This window comes from Aspergillus japonicus (assembly GCF_003184785.1).
Source record: "Aspergillus japonicus CBS 114.51 unplaced genomic scaffold BO86scaffold_24, whole genome shotgun sequence".
Classification (NCBI taxonomy): domain Eukaryota; kingdom Fungi; phylum Ascomycota; class Eurotiomycetes; order Eurotiales; family Aspergillaceae; genus Aspergillus; species Aspergillus japonicus.
The window spans coordinates 137,584-160,894 of NW_020291661.1; the positions used below are offsets into that span (position 1 = coordinate 137,584).

Here is a 23,311-nt window from a genome sequence, read left to right on the forward strand (position 1 = left end):
ATCGAGTCAAGGTATGACCTTTCTCCCTCTGCTGACGGCACAAGGCTTTTCTAATACTCAAGACCAATTATTTGGTGGACCTAGTCGCCCGACTGTGACCTTATCACAATAGGTTATCGGCTGGGTGCTTTTATTTTCAAGAAGGTACGTTCATTCGTTCCTCCATCGATCCAACCCGTGTTTGACACCTTACTGATGCGATAAACAATTGAGAGGTAGGCCATCATCGAGGCACACCCCAAACGACATCATGATGGGGAATCGGCGCTATTCGAGTGTCTCGAAACACTGATCATGATCGGTGACCCGACGCTCAAACATGGCAACCGCGAGGAATGGTCAACCCTCGTCCAAAAGTTCCTCCTGCTCTCCCCAAGTTAAGCTCCACTGGGAATATGCAGTCAACAAGCACTCTGCTGCCTCAAAGCCATCTCGGACCGGTTCGAAGAGATAACCTTCCATTCGCGTCTGCTCCACATCTCGTCGCAAGCTCGACATGATTGCTGCGAATGAGTGGGAGCCTCGTCCCAAGATCGCGGATGAAGATGCCGGGAGGTGCGGTAGAAACGAGGAGGATATATCTCCATCGGCGGAAAATTCGCATGTCCTCTCCGTAGATCCAATGCAGGAGTGCTTGTTTACTGAACATGCAAGTGTTGTCGCACATCCAGAGGGACTGCATGTGCACCCTTCACTTGACAACCCTGAAGGGATCACACAGGCGGTGCCTTACCCATCGAGTGGTGAATGCGCAACACACACCAGTCCGTAGAACCCCCACCTACCAACACATTGCAGTCGTCGAGCTTCATCGGAAAATTAGCGGATCCATCTGCAGTTGAAACAGGCGAGGAAGTCAATATTGGTCGTGCAGCACCGGTGCCGTCGTATACCCAGGTCAGCTGCAGTCACACTGCTGGCCAAAGGCGCCCCGATGCCGCCAATGATGCTAGAAATGAAGATTACAGCAACCGCAACTGGGATAATGGGGTTTCAAGTGAGACGCTCGTGGTAAGTTCCGGTCGGCCTCTACCATTGCAGATTCGATTGCCCGACCGAGCTCCCAATTTCTGCGGACGGCAGGATATCCTGGAATCTCTGCGAGCATACTTTAGCCATCAGGCAGGAACAACACCAGCACGAACAATGATGCTTACCAAGCAAAGAGCAGCCATTCTGACTGGGATGCCGGGCATTGGCAAGACGGCGATTGCCCGGGAGTACGTTCACCATCATGGCCGGCATTTCAGTTCAATTATGTGGGTGCAGGCTAGCCATCGACAGAGTATCGCGCAGTCCTTTCATGAGATCGCTGATGCCCTAGAACTGTTAGGAAGTCACAAGAAAGACAGTCACTTGCAAAGTCATGCGAGACTTACGTCATGGCTGCAAGAAAACAAGTCGGACTGGCTATTGATCTTTGATGATGCCGACGATCTGGAAGACCTACGAGCGTATATTCCACGCTGTGATCATGGCAACATTCTTGTTACTAGTCGGTCCACAGATCCTGATCTCCTTCCAAGCAGTTCTCTAGTTGAATCTTGCGTGAATTCATTCGGTGAAGAGGAGGTGAGCGAACTGGTTCATGCCATCACAGGCCTCCCTCGGGAACAAGTCCAGGACCTTGGTCTTGTGCATTTGCTCGGGGGCAACCCGCTTGCAGTGCGCATGGTTGGCAAAGCACTGCAGAACGAGTCTCAACCCCGCCTCAGCCGACGTAATGACCTTGAAGGTGGCGTTATGGAAAGTTTGAGTGAGCTTCCCGGGTTGATGCGCCTACGCAAGCAACATCGGCTCCAGTCCGCGTCAACCACGCTTCTGACGGCCTGTCTGAATATCGATCAACTCTCCCCGGAAGCGAAAAGCTTGTGTAGTGTGATCTCCTACCTAGATCCCTATGACACCCCCGAGTCAACCCTGCTTCAGGCGCAACGATGCAGCCCGATTATCAGAGCCTTTCCTATCACAAACGTGACCTTCCACCGGGCCCAAATCGAGTCCCTAAAAAGTGGACTCTGCTCACCCGCGGGCTCCCGTTCATCGATACAAATGCACCGGGTGGTGCAATCCACATTGCGGCAGTATCTGACCAGTTCTCATGAGCAGGTGCATGCATTCAACACGGCGGTGCAACTGCTCCTGGCACAGTGGCCCTCCAAGAGAAAGCTTAGGAATATTGTGTTTGGCTACTGGCCTGAGTTCTCGCGCATCCACACCCAATGTCACCGCCTGTCGGAGGTCGCCTCTGCAACTCTAACGAGCCCAGAGCACTATACGCCCTTTGTCAAGCTCATTCTCTTGTGTGCTTGGTGAGTTGGCAGGATCCTGACTACCCTGTTAAAATCTGCTGACTCTCTTCGTTTGTACAGGTATAACTCTCATGTCTTGAAAAATGCCGAAGAGGATCTGGACTTGGTCGCGTTTGCCCACAATTTACTAGCCACCCTGCACACTGAGAAAGGGCTGCCTTCCACCACGGCAAGGAAGGACGATATTCAGCGACCGCGAAGACTCGTGCTTATCGACGATCGCACTGCTGGCTGGAAAGTGATCGATACCCCGGGCAGGCCCGCCGTCTACGTTGCCCTGAGCTACAGCTGGACTGACCAGCGCGACGACCACCAACCCATGCCGGTGACGCTCACCAAGTCCACCTTCAGCCACTACAGCAAAGGAGGCCGCGTCGCCGACCTCCCACTTCTCTACCGCGATGCGTGCGGGATTGCCACATCGCTCGGTATCCACTACCTTTGGATTGATGGCCTTTGCGTCATACAAGACGACCCCGTCGACCGCGCAGTCGAGCTGTCGAAGATCGCCGGGATCTACCGCAATGCCTCGGCCACGATCACGCGTCAATACATCCCCGCGGGGCCGCCTGTAAAACTTCCGGGTGCTTCTGATTGTGATCAGATGCTGATCGAGCCTTATTCGGTCTTATGTCACCGCTGTGCTTCATTCCCTGAGAAACGAGCGAATCTTCCCGGTGCTGCTGTGGTCCAGCCATCAGTGCCGGACTTCTTGAAAGGGTATACCTCGGGCCTTATGGGGCAGGAGTCTGAGACCGGGTCATTCAAGGTCGAGATCATCTGGCTGCCGGATGTGCTGGCGGAAGAGCATCAGTCAGAGGGCAAAAGAAAAGCCGATAACGGTGATGATATCATTGACGGTGGGTTAGAGGTCTCGCAGGTCTCAGATTCATCGAGCCCCGACTGTGAGGGAGCGGGGCGCACGACGCCGCAGAGAGCAACATGTCTGGGCAGTCATTTCCAAGGCTACCTACCTTGGTACTGCTGCGCGGTGAACAAATACCAACATTAGTATTCTACTGGACTCAGCAATATAAGTTTCTGGATAATCGGGTCACTGATCGTATCGCGTGGCCTCTTTTAATCTAAAACTTAAATCAACTAATTATAATTAGACGTGCTGGTAGTTGTATTTGTAAAGATAGAAAATTGCTCTTATTAATCTAAACTTATATGCAGAGTTACACTGTAGCTTTCCATTTATCAAAATCATACAGAAATCCCTTGGCCTCTGCGACCTCCCTAGCAGTCTTCCCCGATGCCGCAGGGATATCTGCATCCGCCCCAGCCTCCATTAAGAAATCCAGAACCACCGACCGGATTTGTCGGTCGGTGTGCTTTTGGTCTGGATTATAACGATGACACTCCAGGTAGAAGTACAGCGGGGTACGGCCCTTGTTGTCCTGCGCGTTGATATCCTTAGTGGCACCCTGCGTTAACAGAAATCTTACATCACGTAGTTCCCAGTCCGGTCTGCGCATAGTGAGGTGAAGCTCTGTCTGGCCCTGGGAATCCGGTCGCAGCTGTACACCTGCCTCCATCATGGCGCAGAACCGCTTCCTATTAAAGAATGGAATATAGTGGAGGATGCTTTTTCCATGGGAATCCAGACTACTGAGATCGGCACCTTTGTCCTTGAAGAAGTAAAAGAGGCGTATACTAAGCGCCTCGACCTCTGGATCGTCGGCGGTGCCCCAGCAGTGGGCAAGGTGGAATGCGGTGTTTCCATCCTGTGTGCGGTAGTTGGCCAGATCGGGTATGGTGGGCGAGCTGCTGCTGCACGGCCACAGTAGTTCAATCACCGCGAAATGACGTTGCTGGCACGCTTGGTGGATGGGGAGCCATCCCTGTCCGTTCAGCTGAAGAGGGTCTGCTCCGTGGTCCAGCAGGAACTGGACCGTCTCTAGACGGCCGTTCTTCGCAGCGGCATGCAGCAGGGACCCGCCTGTCCAAAGGTGCGTCTCTGGAAGTTCCTCGTTTATATCCAGCACGGCTGCTTGATGCTCATAGAAGAAATGGATCAGATCGGGGTTTCCGTTGTCTACTGCGCGGGCGAAGAGGCTGGGTTCTCCCTCTCTCCCGGCGGAGGGGGGCTTGGGAAGCTCCAGGCCGTGGTCCAGGAGCATCCGAAGCATCTCCATACCCATGGAGGTTTCAACAACTGCTTCGATGATCGGTCCGGGCTCGACCCTCTTGGATCGATAGATGGACTGGGGGAGTTGTGATGGTGAGTTCGGGCGAGCCCCGTGGGCGAGCAAGAGCCGGACGGTCTCGAGTCCCCTTTGCCACGATTCCGTGGCCAGGGGCATGAATATCGAAAGGTCGGCGTTGTAGTCCTCCATGGCAGCAGCCTCTACCAGAGCCCGGTCCAGGATCGCTTGTGGCACCCCCGGTGCAGGGTAGTGACGGAGGAGGATGGCCAGAGTTTTGGGCTGGCGATACAACGCGGCTACACTCAGAGCCAGGGGCCATTCGTGATCCGCGATGGTGCCTGGCGGCAGCCGATCAATCAAGCGCTGCACCGCGACGTCCGAGCCCCAGACTGCGGCAGCCATGAACGGTGTATGTGGCCCCTTATCCTCGCCCGTCGGGAAAACGCCGCGCATGGACGACCCATCTGCCGCAGAATCGTCTACGGTCGCATCAGCCCCAGCGTCGAGGAGAATATCCACCGCTTCGGCGGAGTTTCCCTCGGCTGCAAAGTGCAGGGGGCTTAGACATATTTCACCATATGCGTTTGGACCCTTTTGATTGACATCAAATCCACGGGTAATCAGGTAACGGAGCAAGTCGAGTTGTTTGTACCTGAGAGCCTCATGGAGCGCCGTGTGACCATACTTGGGAAGATCTGTTGCCTCTGGGGTATCAAGAAGGTTCTCCACGGCGGTGAAGTTGCCGACACGGGTCCATCCCATCAGCTGACTGTTAAGATCTGCCTGAATATGGTATGGGATCCTTGGGTAGCAGGCCATGGCAAGATGGCGAAGACGAAGTAAGTGTGGGGGGGTGGATGAGGGGAAAAAGGGGAGGAAAGAGGAAAGGACTTTGCTGGAATTTATACTAGAGCAGGCACTGCACTGATGATACACGGCGGGCGGGAAATAATACACGTGATACAGTATGTTACAAACTTGATACCGAGTACTGTGCATGCTGTACAGTGGCAGAGGCTCCCTCCTCTTCCTGAGAAGAAAGCCTGACCAAGGTTGACTGACACCCACCATCATCTTCATCTGTGTGAAAAGTAGACATTCCAAGCCACTTTTTACTCACTCAAGCTAAGCAGCTGCCATACTCAGTCAAGCAATTCACCGCTGCGCAGTAAGCATCTGAGCTACCACAGTATCCGTTCACCGAGCAGCAGTCGCCAAACTGACTGCCCAGACACGTTGCGCTGTTCGAGGTCATGAATCCACAAAGACCGTCCGAGCTGATTGGCAGCTCGTCGCAGCTACCAAATGCAGACTGGCACTGGCCGATTCCGCAGTATGCATCTGTACTGCCACAGTAGCCGCTCATCGAGCAACAATCCCCAAACTGACTGCCCGCACAGCTTGCGTTGACAGAAGACATGGAGCCGCACAGTCCGTCTGGACTCACAGTCACCGTATCACAGTTACCAAACGCAGAGTCGCAGGTCCCGATGCCGCAGTACTCGTCGGTGCTTCCACAGTAGCCATTAACTGAACAACAGCTCCCGAAGGTGCTACCCGCACAAGTAGCGTTGGTAGATGAAAGGGCGCCGCAAAGCCCATCTGAACTGACGGTAGGGCCGGGATCACAAGTTCCAAACACTGACTGACAACTATCATAGGCACAGTAGTCAGACGTGCTGCCACAGTAGCCGTCAATCGAACAGCAGTCGCCAAAGGTACTTCCAGCACAGGTAGCATTAGAAGACGAGAGAGCCCCGCAGAGGCCATCGTCGCTGATTGTGGAACCAGCATCGCAGGAGCCAAATGCCGACTGGCAGCTATTGTAGGCACAGTAGTCGGACGCGCTGCCACAATATCCATGAATCGAACAACAGTCGCCAAATGTGCTACCGGCACATGTGGCGTTAACTGATGAGAGGGCACCGCACAATCCGTCAGAGCTGACTGAAGGAGCTTCATCACAGCTTCCAAACTCTCTCTGACATGTTTTGTAGCCACAATAGTCAGAGGTACTACCGCAATAACCGTCAACCGAGCAGCAAAATCCAAACTCACTTCCAGCACAAGTCGCGTTGGTTGACGACTGGGATGCACAGAGGCCGTCTAGCGAGACAGGGTTACCTGAGACACATAGGCCATGGGTCGCATCGCAGATTCCGGCCGTGCAGTAGTCGGAAGTGCTGCCACAATACCCAGAGATGGAACAGCAGTCTCCAAACAACGAGCCCAGACAGGTAGTCCCGTTCCCACACAATCCATTGGTGGAGACGGTCAGGTTACCACTCACGCTTGTTGTATTGAAGCCGCTCATGGGATGAATACAGTAGGTCACACCAACTGTCAGTTCATCGTCACAGACCGCGGCGGATGTGATGGACGGATTTGCAGCCATAAATAAATTGAACGGCGTGTTGGCCTCCGCCAAGAGCGACACGCAGGTGTCTCCCGACACCACGGTGTAATAGTCGCCACAGTCGGTAGTGGTCCCTTCAGCCAGAGTAACGTCGCTTGGCAAGGCGACGAAGCTGGTACCATAGCCTGATCCAGAGCCACCCTGTCCGTCTACGCCCGAGGCGGAACTTGAATTAGACGAGACTGTCAAGTTGAAAGTGCCCCCAGGAGGGGAGACGCATCGCACTCCGCCCAGGAGGGCGGTATCGGCGACGTTTGAGCAAGCACTGTCTACCATGCCGTTATAGGAGATCAGTTTCATCCACGAAATGCCCGCGGTGACGGCAATCGATGAGCAATTATCACCAGCAACGACCTCGTAGATATCTTCACATGCCAGAGGCAGACACAGGTCCAACCCCACCATCGGGTCACTGCAATTGTACAGGGTGGGATTGATTTGATACAGGGTTGAAGAGGAGATAGAATGGGCTATGGAGATGGAATCGCAGGTGTCCCCAGTTTGAACTGTGTACCAATTGTCCGTTGAGCAGGTGGCATTGGCCGCAGGAATCTCAAGGCCTCCCGGAGTCGGCTGTGTTTCCACGCCCTTAAGGTTGCAAACTGTCAGAATTATATCAGTCAGCCACACCATATCGACATGAAACTTCGAGCACCGAAAGAAGTAGACGTACCCGAAATCGAATAATTGAGCATAGTCTCGTAAGGGGTGCTGTAAGCCGAATACGGTGACTGCTGCATCAACTCCAATTTTCGAATCCAGCAATCGTCGCAAATATCTGCCACCGGCACATCGGTAAGATTCGATACCGAGTCCCATGAATCGATAACATCTGATGACAGTGAGCTATTGTTATATAGGCTTTTTATTATCTTATTCTTGCTAGAGCAGACATACCGTTACAGTAAGTGCCGTTGTCATTTTTCAAGCATGTTTCATTCCAGCCTGACCAGATACTGTCGATCACCGACAGAGCCGGGATTCCCTCTGCAATAGTTGCATCTGCACCGCACTGTGCCACGACATTGTCATGGAAGCTGGAAAGAGACTGGCCGCATTGAGTTGAGCATACCGCGTCAGTCAGGACCGAGTCATTTAGACCACCATGCCAGACTGGTCTCCCGAGCGTCGACACATAGCTGTCGCACTGCAAGTTGTCATACAGGGCATCTTGACAGCTCTGAGGGAGACTGGAACTGCTGAAAGACTGGCTGGGAACCAGTTGAAATGAACTAGATTCGGAGTCGCGTGCTTGCTGCGTATGCAGATGAGAGTGAGCGTAGTTGCCATGCCCCCGGGAGTAATGCCCGAGAGTGACCTGCACCAACAGAGACGACAAAGCGAAAGCATTAATGAAACCAGACGAGCGCATGGTGACTGGCTAACCCGGACAGGACTGCGAGAGCGACGAAGTCCGTGTGAGAAAGCAGCAGAGATTCCTCTCTTTTACTTCTTTTGTCCGTAACTCAACAAAGGTTCTTATGTCTCGTCTTGTCGCTAAGACGGTACGAAACCCGTATTAGGGGGCTCAGGGGCTGTAATACGGCGGCCTGCATTATCGGAAAGGTCCGGCCATCGGGGCTCGGAGGAATCAGTACGTACTACTGCTATTCAAGTGGTATGTGAAATTATGGTGGAGACGCCGGACAGCAAAGGAGAGATCCGGTTGGAACTTCCGATGGCCGTGTGGCAATTAGTGCGCAAATAGTCAACTCGCCCAAGGGTCTAGGGTCTTGGCCGGAGCTTAGCCCCGTTCCCTAGATCGAACTACTATATCTACTCGAGTATATGTGGAGACCCACTAAATACAGGGCTTGTTCATCCACTTGCGCACTGCAAGAGGAAAGAATTTGTCTCCTCGTTAGCCTCTATTAGACAGTAACAAATCTTGTTATCGAACAGGGCCAAGCACTTCATCTCGTTTATATACAACAGTTCTGTGGGAGTCGGCAGTTGGTTATGCCTTCGTGTCGAGAAAGGATCTCCACAAAGTACTGTACAGTAATATCAGCGGTGACCGATTTTTGCACGGACGGACGGCACTACGGTTCGGGAAGTGTCATTGCCGCGCCGATCCGAAAATGAAGAATGAAACGGCCCTTATTACTCTGTAGCCCTGGTGAACGCCACTTCTTCCTCAACCGAGGAGCTAAGACCCGACAAGCGCCCTGCAAGAGGGTCTTTTTACATCTGAGTTATGTCTCGACATGCCTGTTCCGGTTACTATAGTTCTCGTCCCAGCTGTTACCCACATAGCACAGTTTTTATTACATGATGATTGCTAAACCAACTTGTTGTACTGTGCAGCCCTTGTTCAGCCCATTAGAATCGACTTCGGACTACAACCCAAATGTCTCAAAAGAATCATGGACTACTCAACAAAATGTTCACCAATAAATCTTCTTGATGTTACGACCAGTTAGATACTTAAATTATAAAAGACAGAGATCTTGTTGTTTTGGTATATCGTCCGCCAGTCTGCCTCTTATATTCACAACGCCCTATATTACGAGCAGAACAGCCGGTGGGGGTAAATGGGCTTATGAATGTTTTCCCACCAATTTCATTAATTACCCCTTTCATGAAGCATCACTCCACTATCCAAATTCAAAAGTCATATCGTACTAGTGTAAGAGCTTTCAGTCACATCAAAGTACGGGCCATGACCAATGAAGGCCTATAATATTCTTTCTGGAGTTCCCACACCATCTTACACACCAAACTTCAGTACTAGCCGAGCACTAGTCAGGCACAGCTCGTGGGCTCAGAATATGAAGATTTAATAACGCACGGCAGGATTTTTCGAAAGAAAAGGGGTAGGGGAGAATGTTTATGTCAAGGGCCGGAGCTCGCTGCAATGGCACGCAGTTAAAGAGCCGCTGTCGCCTCTCGCTGTTCTGCCTCATTTCATCCACCCCCATTCCACCATGCATCTAACTTCGTTGCTCGCGTGGCTGGGTGTATTGCTAGCCCTGACAGGCCAGTCTGTCCAGCAGAGCTGCAGTGAAGCCAATCCCTGTACGCTCGGATGCTGTGGCAAGTCCGGAGTATGTGGCATGGGCCCAACCTTCTGCGGGTTCGTCCATAACCTTCTCTATTATTACAGATTAATCAGAGATACTAAACGACTGATGCACTAGTCCGGGAAATTGTACAGCTAGCTGTGATGCCAAAGCGGAATGTGACCCTGACAACTGGGGCTCAGCTTATGTCAATGCCAGCACATGTCCTCTGAACGTCTGCTGCAGTTCGTACGTTGAAACCCCCCTTGTGTATGAGTGCAGTTATTGTTTCGATTGTTGATTGATACCAGGTATGGCTTCTGTGGTACAACGAGCGAGTTCTGTGGCGATACTACCGTCACCAGACCATCGTGCGATGCCTCAAGCCAAAATGTGTCTCGGATCATTGGCTATTATGAGGCCTATGCCATGTCCTCGCGTGCCTGCGACGTTCTTCGCCCTACCGAGATCCCCTATGGAGTTTATACACACGTCAAGTAAGAACTTCATATATTCTATATGTATCACATGGTAACTAGAATCATTGTTGTCAACAGTTTTGCCTTCGGTACTATTGATCCCACCACATTTGCGGTTCAAGCCACGGACGAAACTGAGGCAACCCTCCTGCAGGAGATTGGTTCGCTCAAATTAATCCAACCGAACCTGCAGATTTGGCTATCGCTGGGAGGGTGGTCATTCAGTGATGCCGACGAGTCCACTCACTATACATTCTCCGATCTGGCGGCTTCCGAGGCTGACCAAAAGGCCTTCTTCGCCTCGCTGATCTCATTCATGGGCACATATGGCTTCGATGGTGTCGATATTGACTGGTACGCCATTAACTCCCTTTTCTCTCCCCCGCCACCTCTATTATACTACTATTTCTTTTGTGTTGACCATGGTTTCCCGGAGGTAGGGAATACCCGGTCGAAGCAGACCGCGGTGGCCGATCGGATGATTACAACAATTTCCCCAGTTTCCTTAAGAGCATGCAGAGTAGCTTCTCAGGAACAGGATCAGATAAGGGAATTAGTATCACTCTGCCATCCAGTTACTATTGTATGTGAAGCTATCCAGCCGCCCCACGCTAGGCCCAAGCTACTTTGATCTTAATACCTTCCAGATATGCAACATTTCGATATTGTGAGCCTGTCGAAATATGTGGACTGGTTCAACATTATGGCCTATGACCTGCATGGGACCTGGGATGAAGACAGCCAATGGACTGGCCCATATATCAATGCTCACACAAACATGACCGAGTTGCAGACCACGCTCGACCTGCTTTGGCGCAACGACATCGACTCTAGCAAGGTGGTAGTGGGCATGGCGTACTACGGCCGTAGCTTTACTCTCACAGAGGCGAGCTGCTCGGAGCCTGGATGTAGATTTGTCTCTGGTGGCAATGCTGGCAACTGTTCGATAACTGCCGGGGTGCTACTCAACCCGGAGATTATGAATATCATCAGTGCCAACGGCCTGGCCCCGACGCTTTACAAGGATGCCGCTGTAAAAGCCATCAACTGGGAGAATCAGTGGGTCTCTTACGATGACGAAGATACTTGGAAGCTGAAGAGCGAGTGGCTCAAAGGCCAGTGTATATCTGGGGTCATGGTCTGGGCGGCCACCCAGGACGACACCAATGGGACCTGGTCCAAGGCCCTCATGTCTGGTCTGGGGGTGGAGATCATGCAGCCTGTCAAGATCCAGTCGCTGTCCGATATCGAAACCACTACCACCAGCACGACTCGTGATACCTTGAGCCAATGTCGTTGGACCAACTGCGGAGACGAGTGCCCCAGCGGATTTAAGGAAGTCCCGCGTGATGGGACTAAGTTGACTATGACCGACACCACCGGCTGCTCACCAAGCCGGGAGCACAAGTTCTGCTGTCCGGCCAGTGACACGGATTTTCCCACTTGCAGATGGCGTGGATTCCACAATACCGGCTTCTGCACGGCTGGTTGCAAGGATGGGGAGACCGAGGTGGGCTCCCTGAGCGAAGGCTGCCGGACGAGTCACCAGAGTGCCTGCTGTACCGTGACCTCCTCTACCAAAGCCTACTCCAAGTGCAAGTGGGTCGGCAGTTCGCCAACGTGTGCTTCGCCTGGCAAGAATCATACCTGCCCCGACGACTATCCCCATTTTTTGTTCGCAGACAGTAATGGGGCTGGTGGCGAGCAAACCTGCAGCTCGGGACGCAAAAGCTACTGCTGCACGGAAATCCCCGACGAATTCACTGATTGCAAGTGGTACAACAAAGAAACTACGGTCATTGGACCGGAGTCTTACTACTGTGAGACCTCGTGTCCTACCGATTATATCCGTCTTGGGATGGAGGCCGGAAGCTGCGGGTACAACATGCAGGCCTACTGCTGCGGAGGCAAGACCACGACCACAACCACCACTACCACTCCCAGCGACCCCTACGCCAGCTGGATCGGCTGGCAATACGCGGAGTTTGTCACGCTACTGAGGGGCTATATGGAGAACCCCTATTGCTTTGACGAGGAGCTGAGCGTGCCGGGCATGGACTATTTCTACAGTGAAGAGGATGGCACCATCACTAAGAAGAAGCGAGAGATCATTCTCGGAAGAACCTGTAGTTCGGCCCAGTGGCAGGAGTTGATTAAGTGGGTAGGGCTTCTATTCAGCTCCAGTACAAGTGACTTTGCTGTGGCAGCGCTACGACAAGTCTGGGATGAGGAATTTGCAGGCTACTATTCCACCACTCTGCAATACGCCACTCTGGCCCCTTTTCTCGCCACCTTTGCCAGTGCGGGGCAAGATATCACCGCGTGGCTCACGGATATGCTTCGGGATCCGATCAGTGCGGCCTCGGACATTGAAGAGGTCGAACTCGCGATGAACGAACTCTGCACGCTCAATGATGACGACGGTGCGAGCAGTGATGGTAGCAGTGGTAGCTCCACGTCGACCAAGCGGTCATTGCACGGGGAGTTGTTGCTACCCCGGCTAGAAGGGAGTAAGCGACATATCAACGGCATAGGTGATTTCTCCCATCATATTTAACCCACTTCCACTCAGGAGTTCTTGCCCTTAGCTAACCAGATGATCTCGTTATTAATACCAGGCGGTGAGCAAAAGCAAAGAGTAAAGTCCCCTGGAATGAAGAGCATTCTAGAAGCAGTCAATGCCGGTACTCTCCCTCTCAACTACGCACGCTGGTTGGAGTATCAGGCACGGAACGCGAGAGACAACCCTTACATTGTCCCGGGGGTGATCCTGGAACTGGCTTACTGGATCGGCCCCGAAGTGGGAACGGTGGGCGACAGCACGTACGACCAGTATCGCGATATGACGGACGGCACTGGAGCAGACCAGTGGGTCATCTTCCATCTGCACTTCGACGAGCGCGGGGTGGATTCCAATGTCCATCCTTTTGTTTCCATCACTGAAGGGGGCGCAACTGCGACCTACTCACGCACCGCGTCCATCCGAGTGTACCACGGCCGGTATACCGTCACCGCCGGCAATAACCTGCGCGTTCAGTACGATTCGGGGTCCAGTACTAGCCGGTCCAGCGCATTCTACTGCTCCGGCAACGCCCACTGGGATATCGGCCGTACCAGCCTGACTCCCACGGCCCGTACCTGGGGTGCCGAATTGCAGACATGGGGAATCAACCTGAGAGAGACGTATCTGGATTCAGACGCCTGGCGGCTTGTCTATCCCGACCTTAGTACGACCAACAATGAGATTGACGCGGATTGGATTACCGCGATCAATCCTCCGAGTGTGTATACAGCTGACAGCTGGATTATCGGTCCTGACGGGCTGACTACTGACGTACATATTCCTGCTATTCCCCCGCCTTAGCTAGTGTTCGAGTGAAATCGTATCAGCTGCACACCTTTCTCTGCTGTGTTTCCCCAATCTCAAGCGGACCAAGAGAGTGTACTTTCTAAATGACTATTACGAGGCACCGCGTATGGTACTTGGGGTCCACTGACCACCAGCGAACCCCCTCTGTTGTATGTTTTTCTTTTTCCAAACCGTCCTTTCCTTGGTATTGATTGACCTTGATGACGATCACTTGAAGGGATGACTCTAAGGCTGGTGCTTGTTCTTCGAGATTGTGCTGTGATACCGCACGGTGTGCCAAAATGCTTCGACTCTAGTGATCCGTAACCACCCCCTCTTTCAACATAGCTAGCTATCTCCTCATAGGTACTGTACTTGCCTATAAGTCTTTTAGCTTCAGTGACCGGAGCCTCATTCATTTCTGGTACCAGCATAAATTAGTGCAAGAGTCTTAACACGGTGCTTCGTGTCTGATTGCCGGGGTCTTCCTCGCTTCTCACATGGGAGACATAACAATTCCTCCAGCCACCAGCAGATAGTACTCAAACCCTGCCTTTCTTTCTCTCTGCGACCTATTCGCATATCCATCCCTAATTATCACACAACACGATATCGTAACCTCGCGTGAAGTATAGAAGGCCCCCTTTCCTTGCTGACTCGGTGACTGATTGATTACAGGACGTAGCAGAGTCACGATAACCACAGATAAACGTAGATGTGGTGCCCAATCCAGTCATTTCTCAGGAATTTTTCTACTGAAGGAATTGATATCGCTCGCGAAAAGACAAGTGGCCGAGACTTGAGGTCTAGCTGTGATCATGCATGGGTGATTCAGAGCCCGCGGGACCAAAGTCACGTGCTTGTAGGCTCGACTGCCTTTCATTATTTGTCGCATCGTCGCTCCGCTTCACGCTCTTGTATTGGAAGTGACTAGGTACCTTATACTAAAGCGGGATTTTAATCTAGATGTCTAGGGTGCCACTACTGCCAGGTCTGTAGTCATCAATCTAGAACTTTACACGCATGGCTCTCTGCCTTACAGTGACCGTCCCTCCCAACTTAGCTATAGATTCAAAACCTACCGTGTTGTGCCGGACCTGCTACATCTGTACCGATCAAGTGAACATGCAGTATCAAAGAGATAATAGCTAGTATTCTCATGATATCTTTCTACGAGCTATCCACATCGATTGTCAAAAATCAATAGAACACAAAGTCCAATTCGCTAGAAGCTAAACAGAAAGCATAAACGCAACCATCAGCCAATCAAATCCAACCGATCTAGTCCGTCGAGACCGTCGCTCTAACAAATGTCTTCTTGCTCTTCTAGACACGTAAATATGACTAAACATGGGGAGGATAATCCCGGATCAACATCAGGTACCCGTAGCTCAGAACCGCCCACAGTAGTTGGAACCCAGGAGAAGGACGGCGAGAGATGAGGTGGCACAGCCTCGAGACAAGGTCTAGGTAGGAGGTGGTGACCAGGGTGTAGAGGAGAAAGCATCCCAGTATGAAGAAGCAGCCCATGGCAGGTGCCAATGGCAGTGGGTTTACTGGCCTCTTGGGGAGGTTGCTGTTGTTGGCGTTGCTGCTGTTTTCGTTAGCATTATTGGCTTTGTTTTTGATGATGACGTACTCCCCGTCGTTAGGGGTGTTGTTGATTTCTTCCTCTGGCTCTTGGAAAGAAGAGCAGTCGAAGTAGTTGTCGTCGTCGTCGTTGTTGTAATTGGAGATGTAGTCGTAATCGTCGTAGTTCCAGTCGTCGTAGTAGTCGTAGTCCCAGTAGTTCTTGTAGTACTTGTAGTCTGGGTCAGAGCCGGAGTTGTCAATGCCATGCTGCTCCCTCTCTGAGACGTAGGGTTCCCAGCGTTTTGTGCAGAGGGCCCTTGCGGGACAGGTCTTTGCTGCTGTGGAGGCAGGAGGGCGACACAAGCAACTTTCAGGGACTTGGTAGCTGTTGTAGATGTTGGAGGGTGTTGGGACTCTGGTCGGAGCGCTGGTGCTAGGTCTGGTGCTGTTTGTCGAGGGCGGCGGTGCCAACATGGGTGGATCGATGGCCAGATTCGAATCCTGCTGGCTCTCCAACGCCCTTATTACGGCCTCTTGGCTCGTGATCATGCCCTGCTGGTCGGCGAGCAAGGCCAGCTGGTCAAACAGTAAGGTCTTCTGGTCAGCAAGTAAAGCCTGCTGGTCGGCGATCATGACCTTCTGGTCGTCAAGAAGAGCCTGCTGCTCTGTAAGCAGGGCCTGCTGAGCGTTGAGCAAGGCCTTCTGACGCTCGGAGATGGGCCAGCTGCGCTGAGCGGCCATGATCTGGTCCTGCTTGGCATTTATATTTGCGAGGTGGAACAGAAATTCTTCTGCGAAAGAGCGGCTGGGGGGAGAAGGGCCGGTGGACGGCGTAGGCGATGCCGTTGTGTGGACGTGTGACCAGCTTTGGATCGCTCGCTGGATTCGCCTTTTCTCCTCCCTCAACTCATATTGATGATTATTCCGAAGCATCTCCTGCCGCAAACGATGAACTCCCGTCTCCTCTTCGAGAGAGCGGCTAGAGGGAGAAGGGCCGGTGGACGGCGTAGGCGATGCCGTTGTGTGGACGTGTGACCGACTTTGGATCGCTCGCTGGATTCGCCTTTTCTCCTCCCCCAACTCATATTGTTCATAATTCCGAAGCATCACCTCCCTGGCGCGATGGATTTCCGCCTTCTCGCTGAGAAATCTAGCCCAGGGAGAGGGGCTGATGTACGGGTACGGCGCAGGGGCAGGCATTGTGTGGACGTACGACTGGGTCCTGTGAGCCCCATAGGCCGACCTTGCATCCGCATCGCACTCATATTGATGATCTTGAAGCGCCTCATGCGTCAAGTTATCAAGGTCTGTCTCCACGATAGAGCTCGTGCATAATGAGCTACCCATGGCCTGTGATGTCGTCGAGTCTTCTTCGTCATCCCAAATCTGGTCCTCGGACAAGTCATCGCTGCAGCTAGAATAACCCCACCCCGTCTGGATGAGGTCATCAAAGACATCGTCGAGATCATCTTCCTCGTACCGCTCGATGCTCGAGAGCAGGGAGCTTTTTTTAGTGGCAGGCACTGCGGCTGCTGCTGCTACGGCTGGTGTAGTGTCGTGCCTCTGGAGAGCGGCTATCTCCTCGATGGCTTTTCGCACCGCATTATCCAGCTCTTCCTTGCTGGGTTGCTGGACTGAACCGGAGAAGATACCCATGTTCTGGCTGGGAGGCTCATCGGCAGGTCCCTTGGGGTTGTCGAGTGGGATCAGGCGGGGGGAGACGAGATCCTCATCACCTGGGTGTTTTCTCCGTACGCTTGCACGGTGCACACGAGGTGAAGAGGGGATAATCGGGGTTTTGGAGGCCAAGATGGCCATGGATGGGACAGACATGATGGACTCTTTGCAGGTACTTGCTTGGCTTGTCTTGAGAGTTGGTTGGTTCTGGTGAGAAAGTGGACGGGGTGTTGGATGATAGAAGATGAAACGGCCGAAGTGGGTAGGGACAGTGGGATGAGAGAGGGGTTGGCAATTACAAAGCACGAGAAGAGGCTCTTTGCTATGAGAGGAGTCAGGCCATCTATGTCATGATGAGCATTTTGGTGGGGTAGGGCTCGGGGGAGATATCCGCCTGTATGTCCGGATGGCATAGGGCTGAGCACGTTACAACCCAGACATAGGACCTACCACAATGCGGATTTACGGCGCCGCCATCCCTCAAACACAGCTTCCATTACTGGCTCCCTACGAGGAATTCAAGGACCATCGTAGACATCCTTCTACGCAACATCTCTAAGTAAAGTGGAGTAGCAAAGCGTTCCTATACTTTTGTAGGTGGAGCAGTAGTTAAACCTATTTCCAAGCATCTTCTAAGCGAGTGAACTAGTAAATATTGACGCTGTTCCTTTACTACATACTACTAACTCTAGTGCATGGTTTCTATCAACTCCTATATCACATCAATAATAGTACAAAATCCTATCACAGACTATATAGAATACTTACAATTTGCAGCTGCTCTGAACATAACATATTTATCCTACTCCTTTGACTCCACACCGGGCTTTAGAGTAGCTTTATTACTCTGCCTAGTTCCAAAGATATCTAGTACGGGCTTTGCTACCCTATTTACTCCAAACAGATACTTGGAGAGGCCTTGCTACTCTGCTGACTTATAAAGGTGCTTGAAAGTGTTCAAGAAGCCACACGGGTGTAGTAAATTCATCAACTCCACCAGCAGAAGAGGTAGCATTGTGGTAATAGTAGTAAAAGAATTTGCATCGTCATGATGCCAGCTGCCCTCCGCCGCCTAAACACAATCTAAGTCCCCCTCCTCTCTCTCCCTCCCTCCTCTGCCCATCCCCTACCTCTTCACCCCTACAGCCACTGCATCAACGCGTCCCCCCCTCCGAAGGCAAAATCTCCCCCGCGCCCCCCAAATCCTCCCCCAACACCACCCCACCAACCTCCACCACCTCGCAATCCTGCAACACAAACACCATCCGCGTCCACTGCGTCGGATGGGGATTCCGCCACGCGTGCATCGTACCGCGCTGCACGGCGATATCGCCCCGCGTGAGGCGCCGCGTCTCCCCGGAGTCCAGCACCATCTCGATCTCCCCCTCCAGCACGATCCCGTAGTCCAGGCTGCGGGTGCGGTGCATCAGCGGCGGCTTGCCCGGGGCGAAGTCGACCACCCGGCAGACCGTGCCGCCGGGGTTGACCAGCCCGAGGCTGTTGGTTGCGAGGAGCGCCTCGTGGGCGCGGATGTCGGCGTCGGCGGTGAGGGTCGCCGGGAAGGCGGAGGTGGTGTAGGCGACGCTGAAGGCGAAGGTGGTGCCTTCGACGGCCGTCCAGGTGCCCGGGGTGGTAGAGTGGACTGTTGCCACTGGTTTTTGGTTGGCGGTGGTGGTGGTGGAGTGCGTGGTTATGTGGCGGGTGTAGTTTGGGAGGGGGCTGGGGGTGTTGGGGGTGCTGGGGGTTTCTTTGGGGGGGTTGGTCATTTTGCGGTTGTTTTTCTTTGGTTTTGGATATGGTTTGAGTGAGGGTGGTCTGTTGGTGCTGGTGGTATATTCTTATGTGAGGTTTGGGATATATTGAGGAGGAGAGAGAGGAGGGAGTAGTGGAAGATGACTCGGGACAAGATGAAGTTGTTGGGTTGCACAGGTATACTGAAGTATGGAGGGGAAGGAAGCTACACCCGGGGAATAATTCCGCGGGGTAAGGTACCACCTTCCATGATACCCAATTCTCCTCCCGCATGATCTGCATGATGTGCAGTATGACTGCCAATGATGGCTGGACGTGGCTGCATGGTGAGCTGGCGGATGCTGAGTAACTACCTAGTAACTAGTTACTATGTATGAGCAAGAAGATCCTGCCAGGTGGGTGAATTATTTGTGCATGCACTTGTGACGTGGCTTAACGGCTGTCCTCGTCTTTATTTCGATTCTCACTATTCATGATCGAGAAAAGGAGAAAAGGAGATACTGGGTAGGAATCTGAGTGAGGCAGTTGTGATATGTAAGTCCAGTCATATTTCAACTATCTCGACTATTTTCATTGCTAATCATTCTTTTTGTCATACCCATACCCATTAATGCAGATGCACAAACTATGCCACAGATGCTGATGCTAATGTACTGTTGTCAAAACCTGCAAACCCTCAAATACTCTTCAATCTCCGGCGGAATTCCGTCTCGCGGAACGGGGCCAGCCCGCAGTTCACCCGGTTCTCGTGGACCCGACGGTGCAAGGCGCCCAGCGCCAGGATCTCCGTCGAGTTCGTCGTCTTCATCACTGCCCCGGACGCGCCATGCGGGTTGTAGTAGGTGGCCCCCGCGCCCGTCGACGAGTATCCGCACGACTTGATCACGAAGCTCACCAGCCCGGGCAGATGCGTCATGCGCGACAGCACATGTTGCCACTCGCCCGAGTTCAGCTTGACCTGATGGAGCTCGATGTGTCGGATGGAGTCCTTGCATTGTTCGACCAGCGACAGCAGCTTGTAGGACGAGATGGACACCCGGCGCAGCTGGATGGATTCCAGGCGGAGGGCGCGGCTGAACGAAGCCCCGTCCAGATCCAGGGTGTCTGCGCTGGCGATGGCGAGCGACTTCAGGTTGCTGGCGTGCCGGATCATCTTGTAGAGCCAGTGTGCATGGGTCTGATTCGACAAGCCGGGGTTATGTGCGGTCGCGGCGGGCGGCGGAGAGGGGGATTCATGTTGTTGTGGCTGCGTGTGCTCGGTGGGGGAGGCGGTGATGCGGAGGCCCAGGTGGTGGAGACGCTCCAGGATGTGTTCGGTGGAGATGCGCAAGGCGCTGGAGCTGATGGTCTTGTGGGGAAAGAATTGGGCGAAATCGTGGGTGATGGGGAAGGCAATGTCCAGCTCGGTTAAGTTCGGCAGTGGCACATAGCGGAGGCTGCTGATGACGGTGTTGACAAAGTCTCGGGTCGTCGCCTCGGGTAACGAGCCGGGAACCCCCTGGAAATCAAGCGCCTTGAGTTTGGGCAGCCGGCACAGGCAGGAGGGCAGAACCCCCGCCAGATCTTCCAGGAACATCGCGCAGAACTCTTCCGAGTGCTCCGTGTCCTCGAGGCCGATGTCGAGTTGGCGCACGTAGTCGGCATAGGGGCCGTGGGAGAGCTCTACGAGGCCTACAAGCGGCGATTCGGAGGTCTTGGACTGAGCGGATTTGGCGACCACGCGGAGGTGTCGGAACAGTCGCGGGGAGGCACTGCGACAGAAGGCGCGGTTGACGAGGCGTAATGTCGCGAGCTGGTGTCGAAGCTCGTCGGATTGAATCTGGTGTTGTCGCGTCGAAGCGGCCCACGGCCGGCTATCGACGTCATCCACAAAGGACACGATCTATGAGGCATTGATTGCACTTAGCATTCAGCTTGACTCGCCTGGGGTGCATCGCATCACATCACATCACTTACCAGATCGTAAATCTCTTGCGGTGCTTGCATGGTGTCTAATGTCTGTGTTTGTTCTCATCACATCCACCAGTACCATGGGGCTGGGGCATTGGCAGTTAAATATCTGGGGAACAAGAGGTGGAAACGCATTGAACCCCCTTTCTATGCGGGGTATTTGTGGAACAAGTGGACGAAATGGACGAAATGGAATGAATCCTCGTAAATGGAATGAAGGAGAAGGGGAATATGAGGCATATTCGAATTCTCATTATTCATGCCTAGGCCAGTGGCTGCTGGCCTTGCAGCCTGCAGTCTTTTTGAAGACGTAATGAGAATCCCCAAGAGGAAGCTCGTCGTGACCAACGGCGGTGTGAGCCAATAACCGGCCCTGATTCGGCGATGAGACCATCATTGTCGATCCGACTCATGGGTCAAGTGACGTGACGCGCTCAACAAGTGCCATGGATGGAGGTCACGGGGAGGAAAATTTGAGAAGAAAAGGAGAAAAGGAAAAAAGGAAAAAAAAAAAGTTGGGGGGAAATGAAGGGGAAAGAAGATTCAAGGGGTTTCTCTAGAAGTGAGGGAGATGTAGAAAGGTACTATCCTGCCTTACCCCGGATTTTCCTGCTGGACTAGTCTCCCCTCTCTTAACTTATCCATTATCTCCTCCTTTCCTTCCCTATCCTCTCTCTACGTATTGTACATACTCGGAATCTCTCCCCGCTGATAAGAACTCGGTATCGGATCCCGACCGGATTCTTTTCCCTCCCTCCCCCCCCCCGCATTCACCATCACTCACTACTTAAGCCACTAATGCGCTGCAATTCCTCCAAAATGAGAATCAGCAAAGTTTCATCATCATCATCATCATCATCGCCGTCTTTTGAGTCGTTTCCGATTTCCACAGAATTGAGCAGATTGACGTCAACATGGGCTCCACTTCCACCCCCAGCGTGACCGCCCAGCCCCATATCCCCCCAGCCGGTGTCTGGTGTCCAGCCGTGACCTTCTTCGATCACGCGACCGACACCATTGATTTGGTCGCCCAGAAGCAATACTATAAATATCTGTCGACGACTGGTCTGGCCGGGCTCGTCATCCTTGGCACCAACTCCGAAGCTTTCCTCCTTACGCGCGAGGAACGATACCAATGCATTGCCGCCGCCCGCGAAGCCGTGGGGCCTGATTTCCCGCTCATGGCTGGCGTGGGCGCCCACTCCACCAAACAAGTCCTCGAGCTCGCCTCCGACGCGGCTGCCGCGGGGGCCAACTACCTGCTGGTGCTGCCCCCGGCCTACTTCGGCAAAGCGACCACGCCCGCCGTCGTGAAGCGGTTCTTCGCCGACGTCGCCCGACAATCCGCCCTCCCCGTCGTGGTGTACAACTTCCCCGGCGTGTGCAACGGCGTGGATCTCGATTCCGAGACCATCACGGCGATTGTCCGCGAGTCCGCGGCGCAGAGCCCCTCGGGCGTCTCGAACGTGGTCGGCGTGAAATTGACCTGCGCGTCCGTGGGCAAGATCACCCGGCTGGCGGCCACCTTTTCCCAGGACCAGTTTGCCGTGTTCGGCGGACAGTCCGACTTCCTGCTGGCGGGGCTGGCCGTCGGGTCGGCCGGGTGCATTGCGGCCTTCGCGAATGTCTTCCCCAAGACCGCCGCGCGGGTCTACCGGCTGTACGTGGAGGGCAAGGTCGACGAGGCGTTGGCGTTGCAGCGGCAGGCGGCGTTGGCCGAGTCGCCGTGCAAGAGCGGCATCGCGTCCACCAAGTATGCCACGGCCATCTTCTCGGCGGTGGCAGCTGGGATTGAGGGCGCGGAGGAGAAATTGAAGCCTCGCACCCCGTACGAGGAGCCTGCCCAGGGGGCTAAGGTCACCGTGCAGGAGGTAATGGGTAAGATGGCAGAGGTGGAGAAGGTACTCTAAGTAGATTATAGAAAGCCCTGAGAGGTGTACATATTTCCTAGAGTAAAAATGCAGATGCAGCTCATGTTTGATCCGTTGTTGGCGTGCCTGTTCAACGATAGGGAATTACTGGCGGTGAAGGAGTCAGTCTGGCCAGGCAGGCAGGGTAAACGTTGCCCCAGCCTGGCCAAGTCTGTGGATACCTCCTGGTTACAGTCCCTCTCGTTAAACCCCATACGTGCGCTTCTCGCAATCTAAATAAACGGTCCAAGGACCTTGGACCTGCAGACGATGGGCTTCCTCCCCACTTCAGCCCGATGGGTCTATTGACTGTTTCTACGCCATGTTAACGACGGTGATTGTGATTGAATATGAACTGGCGAATGATTCGAGGATTGATGCGTGCTTGAGCGCAGTATCAATAGGCGGGTTTCCGTAATGGTTTTCGACTGGAGAACTTCTCGAAAATGTGCTTATAGAGCACAACCCCCATTATTCGAGAGACTGGATCCACATGAGCGGAGTCTGTCGCCCATCGCCTCGTTCCTGCAACTACGGCGAGGTTATTGAACTTTAAAGCGTGATGGCTTTTGCCGAGTCGAGCTCATCCCTACTGCTGGATATATATTTATGTCATAACTGTCCCAAGCTGTGTCAGCCCCGCTCCTCGATGGCGGGGTCGAGCCAATTCCTCAAGCTCTGGTCGCAGGCGGTTGATACAGTGCGGGTGAAAACTCCAACTCTGTCTCTCAGCAAGGAA

At 53.3% G+C, this 23,311-nt stretch overlaps 8 protein-coding genes across 8 annotated transcripts; 3 read left to right on the forward strand and 5 right to left on the reverse strand.

The window, feature by feature from the left end:
• Positions 1 to 1,149: 1,149 nt before the first annotated feature.
• Positions 1,150 to 3,324, forward strand: BO86DRAFT_399599 (uncharacterized protein; the record flags this gene model as incomplete). The annotated part of the gene is made up of 2 exons (XM_025673645.1): positions 1,150 to 2,312; positions 2,373 to 3,324. 2 exons carry the CDS (start codon positions 1,150 to 1,152, stop codon positions 3,322 to 3,324), a joined length of 2,115 nt encoding a protein of 704 aa, XP_025527657.1.
• A 141-nt stretch (positions 3,325 to 3,465) lies between these two features.
• Positions 3,466 to 5,311, reverse strand: BO86DRAFT_389265 (ankyrin repeat domain-containing protein). The gene has a single exon (XM_025672087.1). The coding sequence runs from the start codon at positions 5,282 to 5,284 to the stop codon at positions 3,494 to 3,496; it is 1,791 nt and encodes a 596-aa protein (XP_025527658.1). The 5' UTR covers positions 5,285 to 5,311; the 3' UTR covers positions 3,466 to 3,493.
• Positions 5,312 to 5,585: 274 nt separating this feature from the next.
• BO86DRAFT_362321 (uncharacterized protein) lies at positions 5,586 to 6,799 on the reverse strand (the record flags this gene model as incomplete). The annotated part of the gene is made up of 2 exons (XM_025669911.1): positions 5,938 to 6,799; positions 5,586 to 5,706 (listed from the first exon to the last, which is right to left on the reverse strand). Exons 1-2 carry the CDS (start codon positions 6,777 to 6,779, stop codon positions 5,586 to 5,588), a joined length of 963 nt encoding a protein of 320 aa, XP_025527659.1. The 5' UTR covers positions 6,780 to 6,799.
• A 3,232-nt stretch (positions 6,800 to 10,031) lies between these two features.
• On the forward strand, positions 10,032 to 13,726 carry BO86DRAFT_430218 (glycoside hydrolase; the record flags this gene model as incomplete). Its single annotated transcript, XM_025675688.1, has 6 exons — positions 10,032 to 10,132; positions 10,195 to 10,380; positions 10,441 to 10,716; positions 10,803 to 10,945; positions 11,010 to 12,896; positions 13,002 to 13,726. Coding segments are annotated over 6 exons (3,318 nt in total), but the record flags the coding sequence as incomplete, so codon positions are not given.
• A 1,237-nt stretch (positions 13,727 to 14,963) lies between these two features.
• BO86DRAFT_389266 (coiled-coil domain-containing protein) lies at positions 14,964 to 17,223 on the reverse strand. Its single transcript, XM_025672088.1, has one exon. The coding sequence runs from the start codon at positions 17,114 to 17,116 to the stop codon at positions 15,056 to 15,058; it is 2,061 nt and encodes a 686-aa protein (XP_025527661.1). The 5' UTR covers positions 17,117 to 17,223; the 3' UTR covers positions 14,964 to 15,055.
• A 936-nt stretch (positions 17,224 to 18,159) lies between these two features.
• BO86DRAFT_279397 (cupin domain-containing protein) lies at positions 18,160 to 18,555 on the reverse strand (the record flags this gene model as incomplete). Its single annotated transcript, XM_025667314.1, has 1 exon — positions 18,160 to 18,555. A coding segment is annotated over one exon (396 nt), but the record flags the coding sequence as incomplete, so codon positions are not given.
• A 695-nt stretch (positions 18,556 to 19,250) lies between these two features.
• On the reverse strand, positions 19,251 to 21,137 carry BO86DRAFT_92336 (uncharacterized protein). Its single transcript, XM_025677808.1, has 2 exons — positions 20,669 to 21,137; positions 19,251 to 20,594 (listed from the first exon to the last, which is right to left on the reverse strand). Exons 1-2 carry the CDS (start codon positions 20,696 to 20,698, stop codon positions 19,389 to 19,391), a joined length of 1,236 nt encoding a protein of 411 aa, XP_025527663.1. The 5' UTR covers positions 20,699 to 21,137; the 3' UTR covers positions 19,251 to 19,388.
• A 277-nt stretch (positions 21,138 to 21,414) lies between these two features.
• On the forward strand, positions 21,415 to 22,644 carry BO86DRAFT_389268 (dihydrodipicolinate synthase family protein). Its single transcript, XM_025672089.1, has one exon. It carries the CDS (start codon positions 21,577 to 21,579, stop codon positions 22,570 to 22,572), a length of 996 nt encoding a protein of 331 aa, XP_025527664.1. The 5' UTR covers positions 21,415 to 21,576; the 3' UTR covers positions 22,573 to 22,644.
• The last annotated feature ends 667 nt before the right edge of the window (positions 22,645 to 23,311 follow it).